The 17262-nt window shown below is 37.4% G+C and overlaps 2 protein-coding genes across 6 annotated transcripts in view; both read right to left on the bottom strand.

The window, feature by feature from the left end:
• Positions 1 to 12305, bottom strand: part of tekt2 (tektin 2 (testicular)) — a 47564-nt gene extending 35259 nt beyond the window's left edge. Inside the window, exon 1 of the mRNA XM_068011296.1 lies at positions 12243 to 12305. The gene's annotated coding sequence lies outside the window, so the exon portion shown is untranslated. The remainder of the gene's footprint in view (positions 1 to 12242) is intronic.
• LOC137347144 (protein argonaute-3) overlaps positions 1 to 17262 on the bottom strand; it is a 154186-nt gene that overhangs the window by 11151 nt on the left and 125773 nt on the right. For 4 of the 5 annotated variants that reach the window (XM_068011287.1, XM_068011286.1, XM_068011285.1 and 1 more), the window contains 4 exons: positions 16060 to 16194; positions 15774 to 15875; positions 13520 to 13719; positions 722 to 12407 (listed from right to left, as the gene is read on the bottom strand). In XM_068011287.1, coding sequence (XP_067867388.1) covers positions 12299 to 12407; positions 13520 to 13719; positions 15774 to 15875; positions 16060 to 16194 — 546 coding nt within the window. In that variant the 3' untranslated portion in view covers positions 722 to 12298. Of the gene's footprint in view, positions 1 to 721; positions 12408 to 13519; positions 13720 to 15773; positions 15876 to 16059; positions 16195 to 17262 lie in introns of those variants that run through there. The other variant, XR_010968872.1, reaches the window with a different exon arrangement.

Consider the following 17262-nt stretch of genomic DNA (forward strand, 5'->3'; position numbering starts at 1 on the left):
AATTCACCCCTGTCCCCCTTCAAGATTCCTTAAAACATATTTTCTCATTGTCCCTCAACCAGTTTTTCTCTGAGGTCTGATCCTCAAATGTGTAGTTGCTTGGAAATTTTTGCAACGTTAAATATACAAGTCTAAGCTGTAATCACCCTCATCACTAAATCAAAATCAGTTTTATATTGTGGTGGATTGAGATTGCTCAAACAGATTTTACATAGGACTCTTCCAACTTATATCCCATCAATCTGAGCTGGATTCAACTCGGGTACTGGGACTGAAAGGCCACTGTCTAAGCTGCTGCACCAGCCCAGAGTTGTCAGCATTTCAATTAGAAAGAAAAATACACTGAAACTTGTACATCCTGATTGGCAAAATAGTATTGAACATAAACAGTTTTCAGTTTGAAACAGAGAAGAAAATTTGGACTTGCCTGAACATTAATGTAATTGAAATAAACTTTTATTGAAGAGGACAGTAACATTGAACAAAAAAATTACATAAAAAATTACAATAGGTTTAGTTGAAGAACCTATAGGATTTTGTTATTGAATCCTTTTTTTGAGATACTGTAGATTTGATTCCAATAAGCTTTAAGACTGGGAAACGTACCATTGGCTGACAACGTGGGACAAACGACAAGATGCTGCCAGAATGATGTAATGTTAATGTGTAACTGTTGAGAAATCCTTCTGGATACCTTTTTACTGGCTTTAGAGCAGTTGGGAGGCTATTGGGAGGGGGAAGGATACATTGGAAAAAAAAAACAATTTTAGCAACAAAGGAGACTCGTGTGGCAAAAATCAAAATAACAAAATCACAATTTCTGTCTTGGGGCTTAGAATAGGAATATTTTGAATTTAGAAATGTAGGATGGTTGTGTCTTTATCAAATTTTTAAACTAGATTTCCTTTAGAAAAAGACAAACACTTGTAACATGTAGCCAAGTAATGCACAGAAGTTTCATTGTGAACACTTTTAAACTTATTGTCCGATAATATTGTGGAATCACAGATTTTATCAGCTGAGGGAGGACTGGAATCAATACATTTCCTTCTCATTTCACGAGACCAGGCTAACACGGTTCCAAAATACTTTTGAGATGTTTCACTCAGCAATTATACATAAGATGTCAAGTATTACAGCAAAGCTTCTGGACAGAATCACATGGCCAATTGTTTTGCATTTTACTATATAACATTTTAATTGATGGGAATCTTAATTGAATGCTTAATGTGAAAACAATTCCCCTAACTATATATGGGGAAAAAGGCATTTTAAAAATACCTCAATGTTGAAAATGATTGCTAGGATTTTTATGGGCAAAACATCTGCCCAGTTACACATCAGACTGCCCAGGGACAACAAAATCCAAAAGTCAACTGGCAAATACATTTGCATTTTAACAAAGAATCAAGTTCATTTTTTTGTTACAAGAATGGACCGATTTAAAATTCTTACAAATTATGAATACATTTACAAAAAAAGCTGTGCAAATATTAACCCTCTTGAGGACTACAGTAACAATTCTGTACCAATATAAGATTACAATCTATCTTATTCAGAGAATACTTTGAATTTAAGAAATGTTCTGAGGCTCTGTGCATTTCTTAATTATAATGTGCATCACATATCAGACATCTAAAGCTAGTTTGAAAACATTACATATTGATGCATATTTAGAAAGCTGTAAAGCACATTTCACCATGTTTGGGTTGATAAATTTTTTTAATTGAAAAGCTGATTAGGGTCTGCCTGGGTGAAAACTGTAAAATACCCAATAACCTGTGGAGTTTGACAAACTACTCAAGTTCAAAAGCCACAAAAATGGTGCTGCAGCTTCAAAAATGCAAGTACGGAGGATAATTCAGTAACATCGCAGTGGAGTTCCAGGGCCATTGGGTGCTCAGACACAACACTGAACTTTATGGATTAAAAGTGAGTAATTGCAAACAAAAACAAAGCAAATCTCATTCAGTACGCAAGAGGGTTAATACAGAATTTATCTCCTGGGAAGTCAGATACCTCCCAGCCTCATATGAAAGCTGGATTGGGTATATAGAAGATACACAACAGGAAACAGAGGGAATGCTGTTTATTCCACAAAGAAGATCCCAAGTTCATCAGTTTTATTTAGGTAATCAATGGTATGATTGTCATACCCACTCTTCCCTACAGAGCTGTTTCAGGTGACATTAGCAGCCAGATTATTACATTTGTGTGTGTTGGGTCCTAGTGGCCTATGATGTAACTGATGCAGCTCTGTCACTGCTTCCGTTTATACCACAGGCAGAAAATGTAGACATAAACCAGTATTTATTAAAAAGTTTCTTTTTATTAGGTGGAAACCTGCACCAATGCAGTTAAGATTTATTACAACGTCACTGGCATGGCACAGAAGCGCATTGATACTGCAACACACTGTGCTATGGACTGGTAAAACACAAATGGCTTGCCACACTCCCCACATGGTAAATTCTCAAACTCAGCCATGCAGTTAGGGAGCATTCAGTCAAGGTCAGGCACTTTTCCAGAGGGAGGGAAAATTCAGCTGGCAAGTCACCCATCACAGCTGCTCTCCAAACATCTGGATCAAGAATGACCAGAGACCTAGAAAGAGGTCTGCTGGTCATTATTTTGGCTAGGGAATGGTGTATGGTGCAAGGAGCCATAAAAGTGGGAATTTCATGCTTTCACATGAAAACTGTTACATTGCCAGAGAGGCGAACATGACAACGAAAATGATATTCGAAGGCAGTGGAATAAGTTATCCAATGGATTAAATTACCACTTCTGTGACACATAAAGCAAGAGAAATGAATACTGTCATTTGATCCTCTCCCACATAGTTCAGTATGGCTTTCTCAATTCCCAGGATATAACACAGCCTCACTGCTGACCTACCACATTGCTGCCAATATTGGGTAAAAAAAAAAAAAATCCCCAGTTTTAATAACTTGTACCAAAGTTGAACTTTTACAGATGCCAAAGGTCAACTTTCTATACAGTTAGTTATAAAAATTAGAAAAAATATTATACGGCATGAAACTCATTTGAGGTCACTTTGGAGATTAATGGATTGGCATTTGGCCATTTGACTGGGAGAGTGTTTAATAAAAAAAAGGAATAAACAGTACAATAGATGTAAAAAAAAATCAGTGGCCTTCATTAGATGACTTACAATCCACAATACACCCCTGCAAGGAGTTCTCCGACTGAAATACAACAATGATACAGTTAAATTAGTTTTCAGTGGCTGCAAAATATTAGCTATCCCTTAGACATGCTAATGTCACAATCACACTTAATGGAATTCATTAATAAAAGCAAATGCAGTTAAATAGTGATGCACTAATGAACCAATGTTTTTCATCATTTTAAATCAAGATTTCATCTTTCGCAAGAGCTGCTTGTGAAGTTCTTGTAACTCTTTAATGAAGGCCAGTGATCTAACCTAAGCAATCTCAACAGCACAGTAACAGATACAACATCCAAGAGCAATAAAGATAACAAACATTTATAATAATTTCAATTTCACACTCATCTTCTCGGAAGAAAAAGGCAACAAGCGATAGCAGAAACCCTCCCTCTAAATGTATAATTGCAACACTAATGCATATATTACACTGCTGTATGCTAAACATTAGTAATAAATAAGAGTTAACTTTCAGAAATAACCACAAAATAAAGGCTAATTTTCCCATTAAAAATCCAATTTCAATAACTGCTGTTAAGACAATTTTTGAACATTTTAAAGTGTACTGTCAAGCATGTGCAGCAGATATAATGTAACCAAAAGCAGTATTTTCTTTATGCAGCATATGAAGGTTACTGAGGTGCAGTGTTTTTTTTAAATCCCAAGCTTCCTTAAAACAGAACTCTCACCATACACAACCACCAAATCTACTAGTTCTCATCCTTCATATAGTCTTCTCAGTTCGGAAGGAAACTATGCAAGAGTTCTCCTTGAGCTTGACACAAATGTTGCTCTGTGCTAGGCTAACAGGAGGTATGCTTGCTGTGAGGAGACAATAGGAAGTAATTTTTTTTTCTTTTCTTCCTCCCCAGGATATGACTTTAACATAAATTCACCAGCTTCACTTGCATTCAGTTTAAGTTTCAAGTAGCACTAGAATTCAAACCCTCAAACCACAGGGTTGTGAACAGTGTTCACAATAAGATTGGAAAAAAATCAAATAAATCCCTCTTCATAAAATTCTCATTTAACAAAACATTTTACTCTATTTAATACAAGCAACGTACAATGAACAAATTCTCATGACTGGTTCCATTTGATTTTCCTTTTCCACCATTTCTATAATTTATATTTCCACAAATTCAACATCTCCTCCTCCTTTACTAATTAAATAGGAAACTCACCCAATTTAAGCTGCTTCCTATTATAAGCTAATAAGAATGCTCACGCGGAATGAGTACTTTCACAATTATTTGACTGTCCTGTCCAACCTCTCTTCATTATCTTTTAATAATCAACAGTTTAGGAAAGATGCCATAGCATCGGAGAGGATGTAGATTCGGTTTACCAGGGTGATACCAGGATAAGGGAATTCAGTTATGTGGAGAGACTAGAATCCTTACAGCAGAAAAGATTAAGGGGAGATTAAATTGTGGTATATAAAATAATGAGTGGTCTAGATAGAGTGGATTGGAATGATCTACTTCTGTTAACAGAGAGGTCAATAACCAGGAGGGCATAGATTTAAAGTAATTTGTAGAAGGATTAAAGGGGAGTGGAGGAGTCATTTTCTCACCCAGGTGGTGGTAGGGGTCTGGAACTCACTGCCTGAAAGCATGGTAGAGGCAGAAACCCTTACTGCATTTAATAAACACTTAATATGCACTTGAGGTGCCGTAACCTACAGGCTATGGACCAAAAGCTGGAAGATAGGATTAGACTGCAAGGACAAAATGGGCCAAATGGTCTCCTTCGGTGCTGTAAATCTTCCTCTATTTCTGTTTCAGAGTTTTTGAAATTATGAGGGGTTTTGACAGGGCAAGTAGGGAGAAACGGTTTCCTCTGCCAAGTGGATTGGTAATCAGAGGTCATAAGTTTAAAATAATAGGCAAAATAACGAGAAGAAAATGAGCAGAATTTTTTTCTCACAAAAATGTGTATTACCTGAAAGTGTAGCGGTAGCATAGACCATAGGAACTTTCAAAAGGCAATTGGACATGTACTTGAAGAGGAAAAATTTGCAGGGTTATGGGGAAAAAAGATAGGTTGTGAAACAAATTGGCCAACTCTTTCAAAGAGTGACACAGGCACGATGGGGCAAATGGCCTCCTGCTGTGCTAAACGAATATCTGATATTAGTGTATTGTACTCTTACTTGGTATCGTTGATTCATTGCTTTCGTTAAGATTCTTTCACTAACTTTACATTTTTTTTTTAAAATGGGTCAATCCAGCCAAAATATGATCAAACCATCTAATAGACTCACGTTTGCTAATAGAAAATATCATTGCAAAAAATACTTTTAAAGCACAATTTTAAGTACATACTAAAACATTGAGCGGAAAAGGTACCCAGACAAAGAAACCAGTCTGAAATGTTGAGTTTTCAACTTTGTTAGTCATATCACATCATGTTAATTATTTGAAAATGGGTGGGGGAGGGAAAGTTACCCAATTACTACTACAGTTTCCATGGAGTGAAAAACAACTGCCAGTTTACTTTATAGGGAATCACTAACACAAAGTCAATTAGAACAAATTGTAGAAAACAATTAAAGTAGGTATTGCAAATAGTCTTTTTCTCATCGATTTTCTACCCCTCTCTTTGTAAAAGCATTGACTCTTGTATCTTGCTCAAATGGACATTATTCATTTATTGACCTGGGGACAGAATGCCGCAAATTGTTCATTCATTGGGAATATTGCAGCAAAGCCGGATCCTGTCCTCATCTGATATCCACACGTTTGCACTAACAGAGGCAGCAGAGGATAGTGATCAGAAGCAGTAATCCTGCCTGATTTTTCCCTCTCTAACCCACATTTGCTGATGCCAATTCTAGAACCCTATCACATCCTATTTAATCTTATCCAACAGGCAGGCAATCAAAGTAGGGCTTTTGCTGTTCTGGATGGCTCAGCTGCTCACTGTGCTACTGGACAAGAGATATTGATTTAATAAAAGCAAGACCACCTTCAGATGATGACATTTCTCCTATTGGTATGTCATCAGTGCTAGAAGCAAATACAGTCAACTTGTTTAAAATGGAAACTTTTGAATGTACTACCCATAAACAAGAAAATCTTCCAGTTCACTGGCTCACCCAGGTCTGCTCTTTTGAATTGGAATCAAACAGAGTGCCAAAAGAACAAATATATGTAATCCTCAGTGAGCACGTAGTCCCTTCCTGAAATTCTGCTTCTACCAGTGAGCACACTTAAGCATGTTTGTTAAGAGGGTTCTTTTACGTTATTATATAAAATTATAAATAGTTCCTTTGTGTTTTTTTTTAAGTAAACGATTATTCTATGAATCTATCAATACAGATATAAATTGTGAGGGGAGCCAAAATGTCTGCATACATGTAAACACATGTTCACCATTTTACAAACTGGAATTCTGTCTTCCAGAGTTCCATTTATTTACTGAAAATATTACCATCTCCAACTTGTAGAGATAAGAAGATAGAGGCCTAATTACAGGAGCAACAGAGTGCAGTTGGTCACCTATAAAACAAAGCTTTTGTTAAAATTACAGATAGATCACGATTATAACATATTGCATGCACTCTTACCATACCAGTTACACTTCATAACACTCATTAGGCCTGTATTCACTTATCCCTCCCTCTAGACATGAAGTTTAGAGGGAAAGGGTAGAATTCAACATTGATGTATAAACATTTACAAATAGAAAATATTCTCAACCTTGGAGATGGAGTTTAAAGAAATTCACAACAATCATAGCTCCTATTCTGCGTCTTTTCCTGGTTAGGTTGTGTATTGAGAGTGTTCTTCAAAGCTTTTTCTATTATAGTTCCCATCTTGGTCCTGACTTAGAAGAAACTGCCATTAAATACATCAGCTACAGGATACTGTCATATTCTTGGCATTATATAAAACTGTTTCAGCCACATAATGAACAAAAAAAACAATTCTACAGCACCAGCTTCTGTAAAGGCACTTTCTAAGGACTGATCTTCAAAAAAAAAAAATTAAATGGGATCAGCATAAATGCTGAAACCACCCCTTTACTATAGCAATAGACCAGCACAAATTACCAGATCTGTACTCTCACCGTCTGTGCCCATACAAAAAACATTATCGGTACAGGTACTCGACCTGGACAGCACAGGTATTCAGTATAATCAGTTCCAGCACTTATTATAGATGTAGTGGTAAATATTGCATCTAGTGGTACCAGACCTTTATTGAGAGATCATTCCAGTACCCAAAAACAGATGCTACGCTAGCAAAAGCCCCCGTGATAATCTGTAGTAAAAATACTACAAATACCTGTGCTAAGACGTACCTAGATAGATACAGCACATATTACTAACTTCCCGGAACCTGTACTGATTGATATGATTCTAATGCGGTGGCATTGATACATGCAGTCAGGTTTTCATGTGCACCAATTCTTTTGTTTTGTGGTGTCTCCCAGTACAGGCTAACAATACATCAGAGCTAAAACTTATATCAGTATGTAATGTTTTGACAAAATGACAGTAAAGGGGCTTGGAAAGAGCTGGCCTGATTCAATTTTTATACTGGTCAATCACTACATTCTTCCCTTCACTCTTGTAAATAGGAATCGTGAGCATCTCTTCAATTCCTAGTGCAGTTATTGTCTGACACTGATTAACAAATAGCAGCTATCGGTCTCACTGCCCTCCCAACGCTGGTACATAATGATGTTAGTCTGCAAATGCTGTTGGCACTTTATGCCAGCGTTCACAAACTGAGCTGATGGGTATGGTACAGGGACACAAACCCCTCCTCACAGAAAACCTCTATTTTACAGATTGGTGTTACGGAAATGTCTGTCTGACTGATAAATATGCAGTACAAGGAAGCATTCTGTTTAAATGCTATCAGTTGTAAAGTTGCAAGAGCAGCATTACATGTACACCATTATTGTACATTATCTAAAGTAAACAGTGGTGATTTGAATTGTGATCCAGACTCGGTATTGGCTCAATTAAATTTGATCTACAGAGACCAATTGGAACCTGCTGAAGGCACCAAGTATTAAAGTCTTGGTCTGACATGACTGCAGAACTCTCCTCCCCTTCAAATATAGCTGATCGGGAGCTGGTGAATTGATTTGAAAAATGTTGCACGAGTCCATGACTGTGTGAGGGCTACAGATAGAAGATTAACCCGAGTAAATGTTACTGGATCTTAGAATTGCTGAACTAATCAGGAGGTTAGTCCTAAGGAAGTTTAAAAAAGGCAGCAAAACATTTAAAATTATATGCAATTAAAATGATACACCTTAGTGGTGGGGGCAAAAGAATAGATCTGTGATGATCATGTATTCTGACAAGGTATTATTTCTTGACAGTCAAGCAGTGGGAAGTATTTTTGATCAAAATGAAGAATATGTCGATAGGCTTGGGAGAGCAAATATTCTCTGTGGCCAAGAGACTCTTAAATGAAGCCTGTCTAGATTTGAGAATCAGAACAAACTTTTTTTTAAAAAACTACTTGACCCGAGTGGTAAATGGAAGGAGAGCTGTAGCAACTCCTATACCAGAATAAGAATAGTGGATTAAAAAAGTGAAATCCCATCTCATTTGGAGTGCTTCGATAGAGTTTGATAAATTATTTGTTGATACAGAAGTCTATTTCAAACTGAATCTCCAGAGAGTGGAACAAGATCTGCTGGTTCTTGTGATTGTTGATCGATTTCAAGAGAAGTTGGACAGAGTACATATCAGTGCAAATTATTCAGTTGGAACAAGTGGACACAATTTGCCAAAATATTTTTTCCATTTTAAATTTTATGTTCCTTTTGTTTGTGATGAATTATTTACTTGATACAACTAGCTGCTGACCTTTCCCTGCAGAGGTGAACAGAGAGTTCACACTACAAGCATTCATTAGGTTTTGTTTTTCTCTTGCTGTTCCAGCACATGGTTGTTTTATCTAACTGAACACTTTTTCATGGACAATGTATTGAAAGATACTTTCTAAAGTATGAGGCTTTCCAATGAATATAATAATACTCCTACTCCTATTTCAATTATTGACTGCAAACTATTTAATGGTCTTTGTGGTCTCTCAGCTATTTTGTGAGGGATTTCAAAGTGATGTGAAATCCATAGCAGACTATTGACAGGACCTATATATATTGCAAGAATGAAATTGCCATGTATACAACTTTAGTTCATCAGATGCCAGTGTGAATATCAATGTAGATCTGGAGGAGACATGTGGAGGCAATGATTTTAACTGCAGATTATAGTAATAGCCGAAACAAAATCCCCCAAAGCACTACCTCATAAGAGAATTTTATTCATATTTTGGGAGAACAACACCTGAAAATGAGCTCCAAATAAAAAAATGTCCTCAAAAGCACACTTCTACAGAAGGTGATTCCAAAGTAAAGATTCCCCTGAAGCGGGTATCCTTCTGACTAAAATCACATAGCCCTTGACATGATTTGTAGAACCCAATTAGTTATGGTTGCTCATTTGCAAAACAAAATTCTCTGAGCAATATGCCCTGACCAGATATTTGTGGAGCTTACAAAAAACAAACAATAGCACCTGACATCTCCTCAGGGATATTTTTAAGATCTTCCAGGCAACTATGTACATAGAGCGCTGTAATGGATCTGTACATTAAAGACAATATAAAGGAAAAATAGATTCCTTTGATTTTTTGTATTAGTCCTGTATACAGTGAAATCAGCACCATTTTAAAATCTAGAGTTTTAAAAATCTATTTCAAAGATGGGTCTATTTAAAGCTTCTCTTCTCAAGTACTTTTTATTTCATGGGAAACAGCAATCAAAACTTTTTTTTGGTATTGTGAACTAAGATTTAGGGGAAATAGTTACAACTAACCTTCCAATCTACCACAGCAGGCAGCACAAGAAATTTGCAGGAATGCTATAACATTGTGTTACGTGCTGAAAACCAAGTGAGCAACATAGGATCCTAGCAAGAGTGCATTTCTTAATTTGGAAATATCAATAGCTCAGTAAATAACTGAGGTTCAGTGCAGCTTAATTATAGTTCGGCTGTCCCCATGACACTACAACTGGAAAAAATGTGGGCACTATGACCGTACACAAGTTTCCAAAATTTCAAAGCATAAAAGGCAGAAAAGGAACATGTACTAATAACCCCTCCACACATAAAATGCATAAATACCTGTGTACTATGCAGCCCTTCTGTAAAGTCTAGAATGGAAGATTGATTTTTTTAAAAAAAGTTACACGAATGGTTATTCACCTATCCAAATTAATAAAACTATAAGACCTTTTTATCAACTCAGTTTGATTTAATCTGATTTAGTTCATCACAATGGAGGGGTGTAAGGAATGGAGATAAAACTGATAGGCCTTTCATATTTCATTACTGTGACCATGCCTGAAAAATCAGTTTTGACAAAATAAGAGCTACATTCCTTTTTAAAGCTGGAATATCCTTTAAAAGCTGGTGTCAGACTTAGAGAATGTTAGCCCTTATCATATTTGATGCAAGGGGGGGGGGGGGGAAATAAATTGAAAAGTATCTTTGTTTGCTTTATAATCAAATGACAATGAACCTGCTTTTTGTGAAAGGGGAGGAAAATTCTGCAGTTTCTTTGTTTCCATAAAGTTCGAGTATTTTATTCTGTAAAAGTATAAATTTTTCACGTGGAGGAGAGGCTGTTTTGTAGGGCTGGGATACAAGCAATGCCCATCCATCAAGAAGGCTGCAGCATTTTGTATATTGCGGTTCGAGCCAGTGCAATGACAACCGTTAGATAAAATATGCAGTTCATGAGGTTTTACAAAGTGCAAACAACGTCATGAGATTTGTATCAATGAAACAAGTCAACTGTTTTATGAAAAATTTCCAAATAAAAAAAATTGGTATATCATCTTAAAATGGAATGACTGAAATAAAACAAATATATCTGAAAAAAATTCACATTTCAGTGATTAGATGTGTAAGTTAAATAATGTCCCAATAAACTAACATTAAAACGTCCCAGCCCTACTTTTTTTTTTTGCATTCAATTTTTTTTCTTATTAAAACTGATAAGGTTCTGAAGTGCGGAGGTGTCCATTCTCCCACGGTTATAGTGGTACAACTGCTGCTCCAGTACAGCGTAGGACACGGGCTTTCTTACCAACCGCTTATTGCACTAACGGTAGCAATGTTCTGTCAGTATACAACACGGTTACATTCCAGAACTAAATAAAATTGATGTTACTATATTTTTTTTAATGTAAATTCATATTAAATTAAGCATTAATTTTTTCTAATAAATATAAGGACGCTAAAACAAAAAAAAATGAAGTCACATTTAGTTGTGAGCTAGCAAGTAAACAATAAAAGAAACAGCAAAAGTTTCTACATTAAACAAAGCCCCCAAATCTTGGAATTTTCAAAAGTTCCTCTCACGCCATCATTGTTTAGGCTCATCCAAGTCCTGGATTTTATCTTCAATTATGTATATAAAATTCCACTGCTCTAGTTATGAAGCTTAGCCATTACTACTGGCTATGCTCAATAGTCAATTGATTTAATTGATAACAACCAGCAAATGGAATTTGAACAGGGGCACAGTGGAGGTCGAACTTCTTGGATCTCAAGAAGGACTGGTAGGAACTGCTTACAGAATATCTTTTCAAGCATGCCTTCCTCTCCCATTCCAAACTCCCCACCCTCCCAAGTTGAAGACTCAGTGAATGGCTGGATTTCCGACCTAATTAGTGACTACTTTTGAGATCCAAGGTTTGTGGAACATTTTTCTTTGTTCCATTTTCATGTTACTTGATAAAGATGAGTTTTGTGCTGCCAAACACTGAGGTAAAGGCAAAAAGGAAACCATACTGAAAAAAAAAGGAAAAAGGAAAGACACAGACATGAGGTCTGACGGAGCACACGCGCACACACATACACGCACACACACAGAGCAGTTGGCTGGTTTCATATTGCATAATAGTGCTATGATCTTCGTAGGTAAACAATCCCTTTCCGTCAGTTTATGAAACTATTGTCTCCGCACAGTGAAAGTTACAGTATGGCTGGAGACATCGCCCGTAAACTGACCCCACTGGAAATGTAGGCTGCAATCTTCGGTTCCTTCTGGAGAGAATTTCCCAAACTCAAGCGAAGTACATTGTGCGTAAGGTGTCCTGGTGGATCTGCACAGCCTTGGCCAGAGCCTGTGGGTCACGTCCATTACTCTGTCCAGAAATGTGACTGCCTTCAGCGCTGTGAATAATTGGAGAAAGATAATCAGAACTGGACAAACTCCTACTTCAATAGCTGCATTTCTCTTGGTACTTATCAACAAAAAACATAATAAACTCTAATACATTCATGTCTATATAGAATATAACTACAGCCTCAAAGCCGATTGTCTATTTGTGTTATTTTATACTGTGAAGAGCGTTATTGCCTTGGGTATTGTTGGCATAGCTTACATTAAGTACTGTTGAAAAAAATCTAATATGAAAGATTAATTTTGCCCACAGCCATAAATTTTGTTTATTCAGACACAGAAATAAAACATGGAATTTCTTCCTTCGATGCAAGTTTTTGACACTATTTTTGAACTTCAAACGAGTATTGTAAAATATTTAGAGGAACCCAGCTCACTCTGCAATAAAAAAAATTGTCAAAATTTTCTGTTACTTTAGGAAAAGGATAAAAATATACTAATGAAAAAGAAAAAAAAACTGTAAACAATGCAAGGATGCAATGTACAGGGAAAGGGCAGTTGCACACAGGAGAAAAACCTATTGAAAAAACAAGTGTATGTCAGATGTCCTCTACTTTCTAATTCCACTCTTTGAATATGGAGAATAAGTTTTATGCATGATAATCTCATTGTTCCCATTTGATAATGTGAGACCTAAATAAACACTGATTTTTATTATTGGTTCCAAAGTTTTAAGGTATATCATGAAAATCCTCCTCATCTCCAATATCACCATTCTCCCATCACCTTGATCCAGTAACATCCCACAGCTAAGTTCGTTTCAACTGAGGACCAGTTTGTCGTAACTTTTATATAAACATTGCCATGGTAGAATAGTCAAAAAGATATTTTGGAATAATTTACTAAATTTTCAAATAATTTCTTCCAATTGATGAGCAATTTAGGCTAAATTTGACATTGTAACAGAAATGCTTGTTTTTTAAAAACGTTTGTGTCAATTCCAACTTATGGGAATTTCATACTTGTGAAAACTCCCAAAGCACTGTTATTGATCAGTACTTATTGCCTACTGCTTCTGTTATCAAGCTATTGAGAAAAATGTACGTTTATGTACTAGGGTAACAATAACAGAATACCCAGTCATATATATAGTGCTCCTTACCTGTCATGCTCTTTGTCCACAAGATGGTACCTTGCTCTAAATGCTACCAAATGTGCATAATAGGCGGGTGCTGGGATAGAGACAGAGCGTGTGCAGCGCACATAAGTGTGACATAGCTGATAGGTAAGGAGCTGAAGTTCATCCGCAGAGAAGCAGTTGTCATCCCACAAAACATGATAATGTGAAGGGCGACTCGTACCCTGAAACAGAAATAATAATGTTGGTAAAACTTATTAATTAGATCATCCTCTCACAAATATACTTACTTTCTTCTAGGCAGTCTCCTTTAGCTGGCATAGTAGTGTGGACCAAGTTGCATACTGGTAAAACCTGAAAAGGGGTTACACATACTAAATTGCAATTAAAAAAAAAGAGTAGAGATCTCAGGTTTTTGTACAGTATTCAAAAGTCGAAGTTAATAAAACTGAAAAAAAACATGGGAGCCTCAGTATTATAGAGGGAGAATAACGTACAAAAGTGAAAGAGGTAATGCCAAACCTATACAAATGATTGGTTAGGTTATAATTAAAACATCAAGTTCTGGGTTCCCAAATTGAAGACGGACAAGACGACCATTAACAGGGTACAAAAAATTGGTACTAGAGAGAGGTTTGAGTTCAGAGATGAGAAATTGGGGCACTTTCACTAGAACAGAAAAGATTAAGAGGAGATCTGATTGAAACCTTCAGTTTGTATGCGTAAAATTATTAAGGGTTTCAAGAAGGTAAATAGGGAGAAATTAGGTCCACTAGTCAGTAACTAGAGGAAGTACATTTAAGAGATATTAGGACAGGTGACCAAAAGCTGGGCCAAAGAGGTAGGTTTTAAGGGACATCTTAAAGGAAGCAAGAGTGATAGCGAGGTGAAGATGTTTAGAGGGAATCCCAGAGTTTAGGGCCTAGGAAGCTGAAAGCTCACCCATAAGAAATTGGGAATACTAAAGAGGTCAGAAGTGGAGGAATGCAGAGATCTCAAAGAGTTGTAGCGCTGGAGGAGATTAGAGATTGGGAGGGACTAGGCCATGGAAGGATCTGAACACAAGGATGAGAATTTTAAATTTGAGGCACTGCTGGACTGGGAGCCAATGTAGGTCAGCGAGCACAGGGGTGATGGGCGAATGGAATTTCGTGCAAGCTAGGATGGGCAAAGTTCTGGTGAGCTCGAATCCACTTCATTCCAGATCAGCAGTGAGACATGACAGTCAACCTCTTGCAGATGTAATCGTTCCATGAGTTTACTTAATAGTGTCACCCTTAAGTAAGGCAGATATGCATTTATATAGCACATTATGTAACAAAAATGTCTCAAATATACAATGAATTACTCTTGAAGTGGACTGACATGTAGGTAAATATGGCAGTAATTTTTCACATAGGAAAATACCACAAGCAGCAAGAGATCACAAGTTAATCTGCTTTGGTAGTAACGACTGAGATTAATATTTGAAAAATCACCAGGGAACTCCCTGCTCTTCTAATTGTATGATGGTATATTTAAGCTCCAGGTGAACCATTAGGATAGGCAAAAAAGAACGCAGTTTAATATCTCATCCATAGTGGTAGTTAACCTGAAGACTAAAGCTAATACATAAACTGTTGATGGCTGCTTAGGATACCAGTCACCACCTAGACAGTTATTTAAATGGATGACATACTATGAACATAGCTCTATTTTGAAGAGGAGGACAGGAGCGCGCCTGGTATTCAGAACAATATTATCTGGTCACTTAACGCATTGCCATTTGTGGGACCATGCTGTATACAAATTGGCTGCTGCATTTTCTTACATTGCAACGGTGACTACACTTCAGAAACATTCACTTGGCTGTAAAGCACTTTGGAAGGTGCTGAGATCATGAAAGGCCATATATCATCAAAACTTATTTCTTTCTTTGGTAGAACAAAATCCACAGTCACAAGGTTTTTTCAGATACAATCCCTTTTGCCTTTCTGGGCTCATTAAGTTACTGCAGAAGATGTTCCCTTTTGAAGATTACACAGACAAAATGAAAGCTGCCAGAATTTACACAAAACAGAAAAAGACTTCTATTGTGCAGCAGCAGCACTGTTTTATGGTAGACAGCAAGATGTGTTTGCCATCTCCTCATTTCTCCAGTTATTTATCCATCCTTCCTCTTAACTGAATAGATATTTGTAAACCTGGGAACAAAATGAGAAAAATATTTCCACACACTTCCCCACTTCTTCATCCTCCAGGAATAGAAAATATAAGTTATCTAGCTTTCATTCCATACCTGTATCCCAGCATGGCTGCAGAGATAAAAATCAAACTCATATGGGTGGGTGATATCTGTGTCGACAGTGGTTCCTGCTGGAATATTTCCACTTCTCCCAACCTTTCAGACAGAGACAGTAAACAAAATAAATCTCATTGCTCAGCCCAAAATATTATGCACAAGTTCATATTCAGTTCTCGATAAGGAAAACCTATTGGATTTAATGATCATTCCAAGAGTCAGTTCATGTTACACAATTCCTCAAACCAAATGGATCACAGGTGATTCAGGTGCCAGTTCTTACCCTCTCATTCTTGTCAGCACAGAACAGTCGAGTGTGATGGCGTTTCTGCACCACAATGTATGTGATGCCAGGCTGATAGTCCTTTTCCAGGCTGATGCAGGCTTCTCGAATTGCTAGTAACTCGCAATACAATACCTACAGCATAAAAGCAAATGGAAGTATGATAGATGGGAAATGCCCTACTAAATCTAGTCCCTCAAAGATCTAGGGTGCTGCTAACCTGAGCTAAACATCATGGCCTGGATTTTAGTCTCGAGGCAAATTCTGCACTAGGTGTGGGGGGGCTGTTGTGAGGTTGGGAAGCCCAGAAGAATGGGGTCCCTGAATGTCCTGCCAAATTTTACTACAGGGATGCTTTAAATTTTTCCTGTGGGGTTTCCGCCCATAGGCGGCCTGATTGACAGGCTTGAGGCTTTTTGTATGGGAACTTTCGAGTACACGTAGGTGTATTGGGAAAGTGAGGGAGATAGTTGTGGGAGCAGGGGTGGGGAAGGGTCATCCCATGCTGGTCTAGGAGGTGCCCTGATCATGAGGGAGAGGGGTCCCATGGGGGCCTATGGCCTGGGGGGTCCCAACAGCAGGGGTGTGGTGTGGGTTATTGAGTAGCCTGTTGGGCCTGGAGAAGTACTTCTGCTCCTCCTGGCCCACAAGCAGTGCTGTAAAAAGGTACTTAACTCACGGATTCCACCTTTCTCACTCCCTTTAAGCTGCTGAGTTTCCTGACACCTGGGAAACTCGGCTGCCTGTCATTAAAAATAGGATGACTGTTAAAATGAAAGCAGGCAGTCTCATTATTATATTTAAATGAACAACCTGCTTACTGCGAGTAGACTGGTTGCCAGCCCCTTGTCACACCTCCATCAAAACCGGATGTGGACAGGTTAGGTTCCTATTCCATATTCTCTGCATTTTAATCTGACACGACTCCAAACCATGCATTTTTGGGAGTTAAAATTCAGCCCCATAGATGGAAAATTCAAACTGCAAACCAGCGAAGAAAAATATAGCACAACTTTGCTACCACAAGGTATCTTCATACCTTTAGTGCTGGCTACAGTCCAGGATTTGCAAAACATGTGACAGAAAAGTATCACAATTTGTCCTGAACTGTTCTAGCTAATTTTGCAAATATAACAAACATTTTTGCCATACTGACTAATTTTAGTTTAAAGTTTGCATTCAATTAACTTTGAACACAGGATA

Source organism: Heterodontus francisci, chromosome 31 (genome assembly GCF_036365525.1).
Source record: "Heterodontus francisci isolate sHetFra1 chromosome 31, sHetFra1.hap1, whole genome shotgun sequence".
In the NCBI taxonomy this organism is placed as follows: Eukaryota; Metazoa; Chordata; class Chondrichthyes; order Heterodontiformes; family Heterodontidae; genus Heterodontus; species Heterodontus francisci.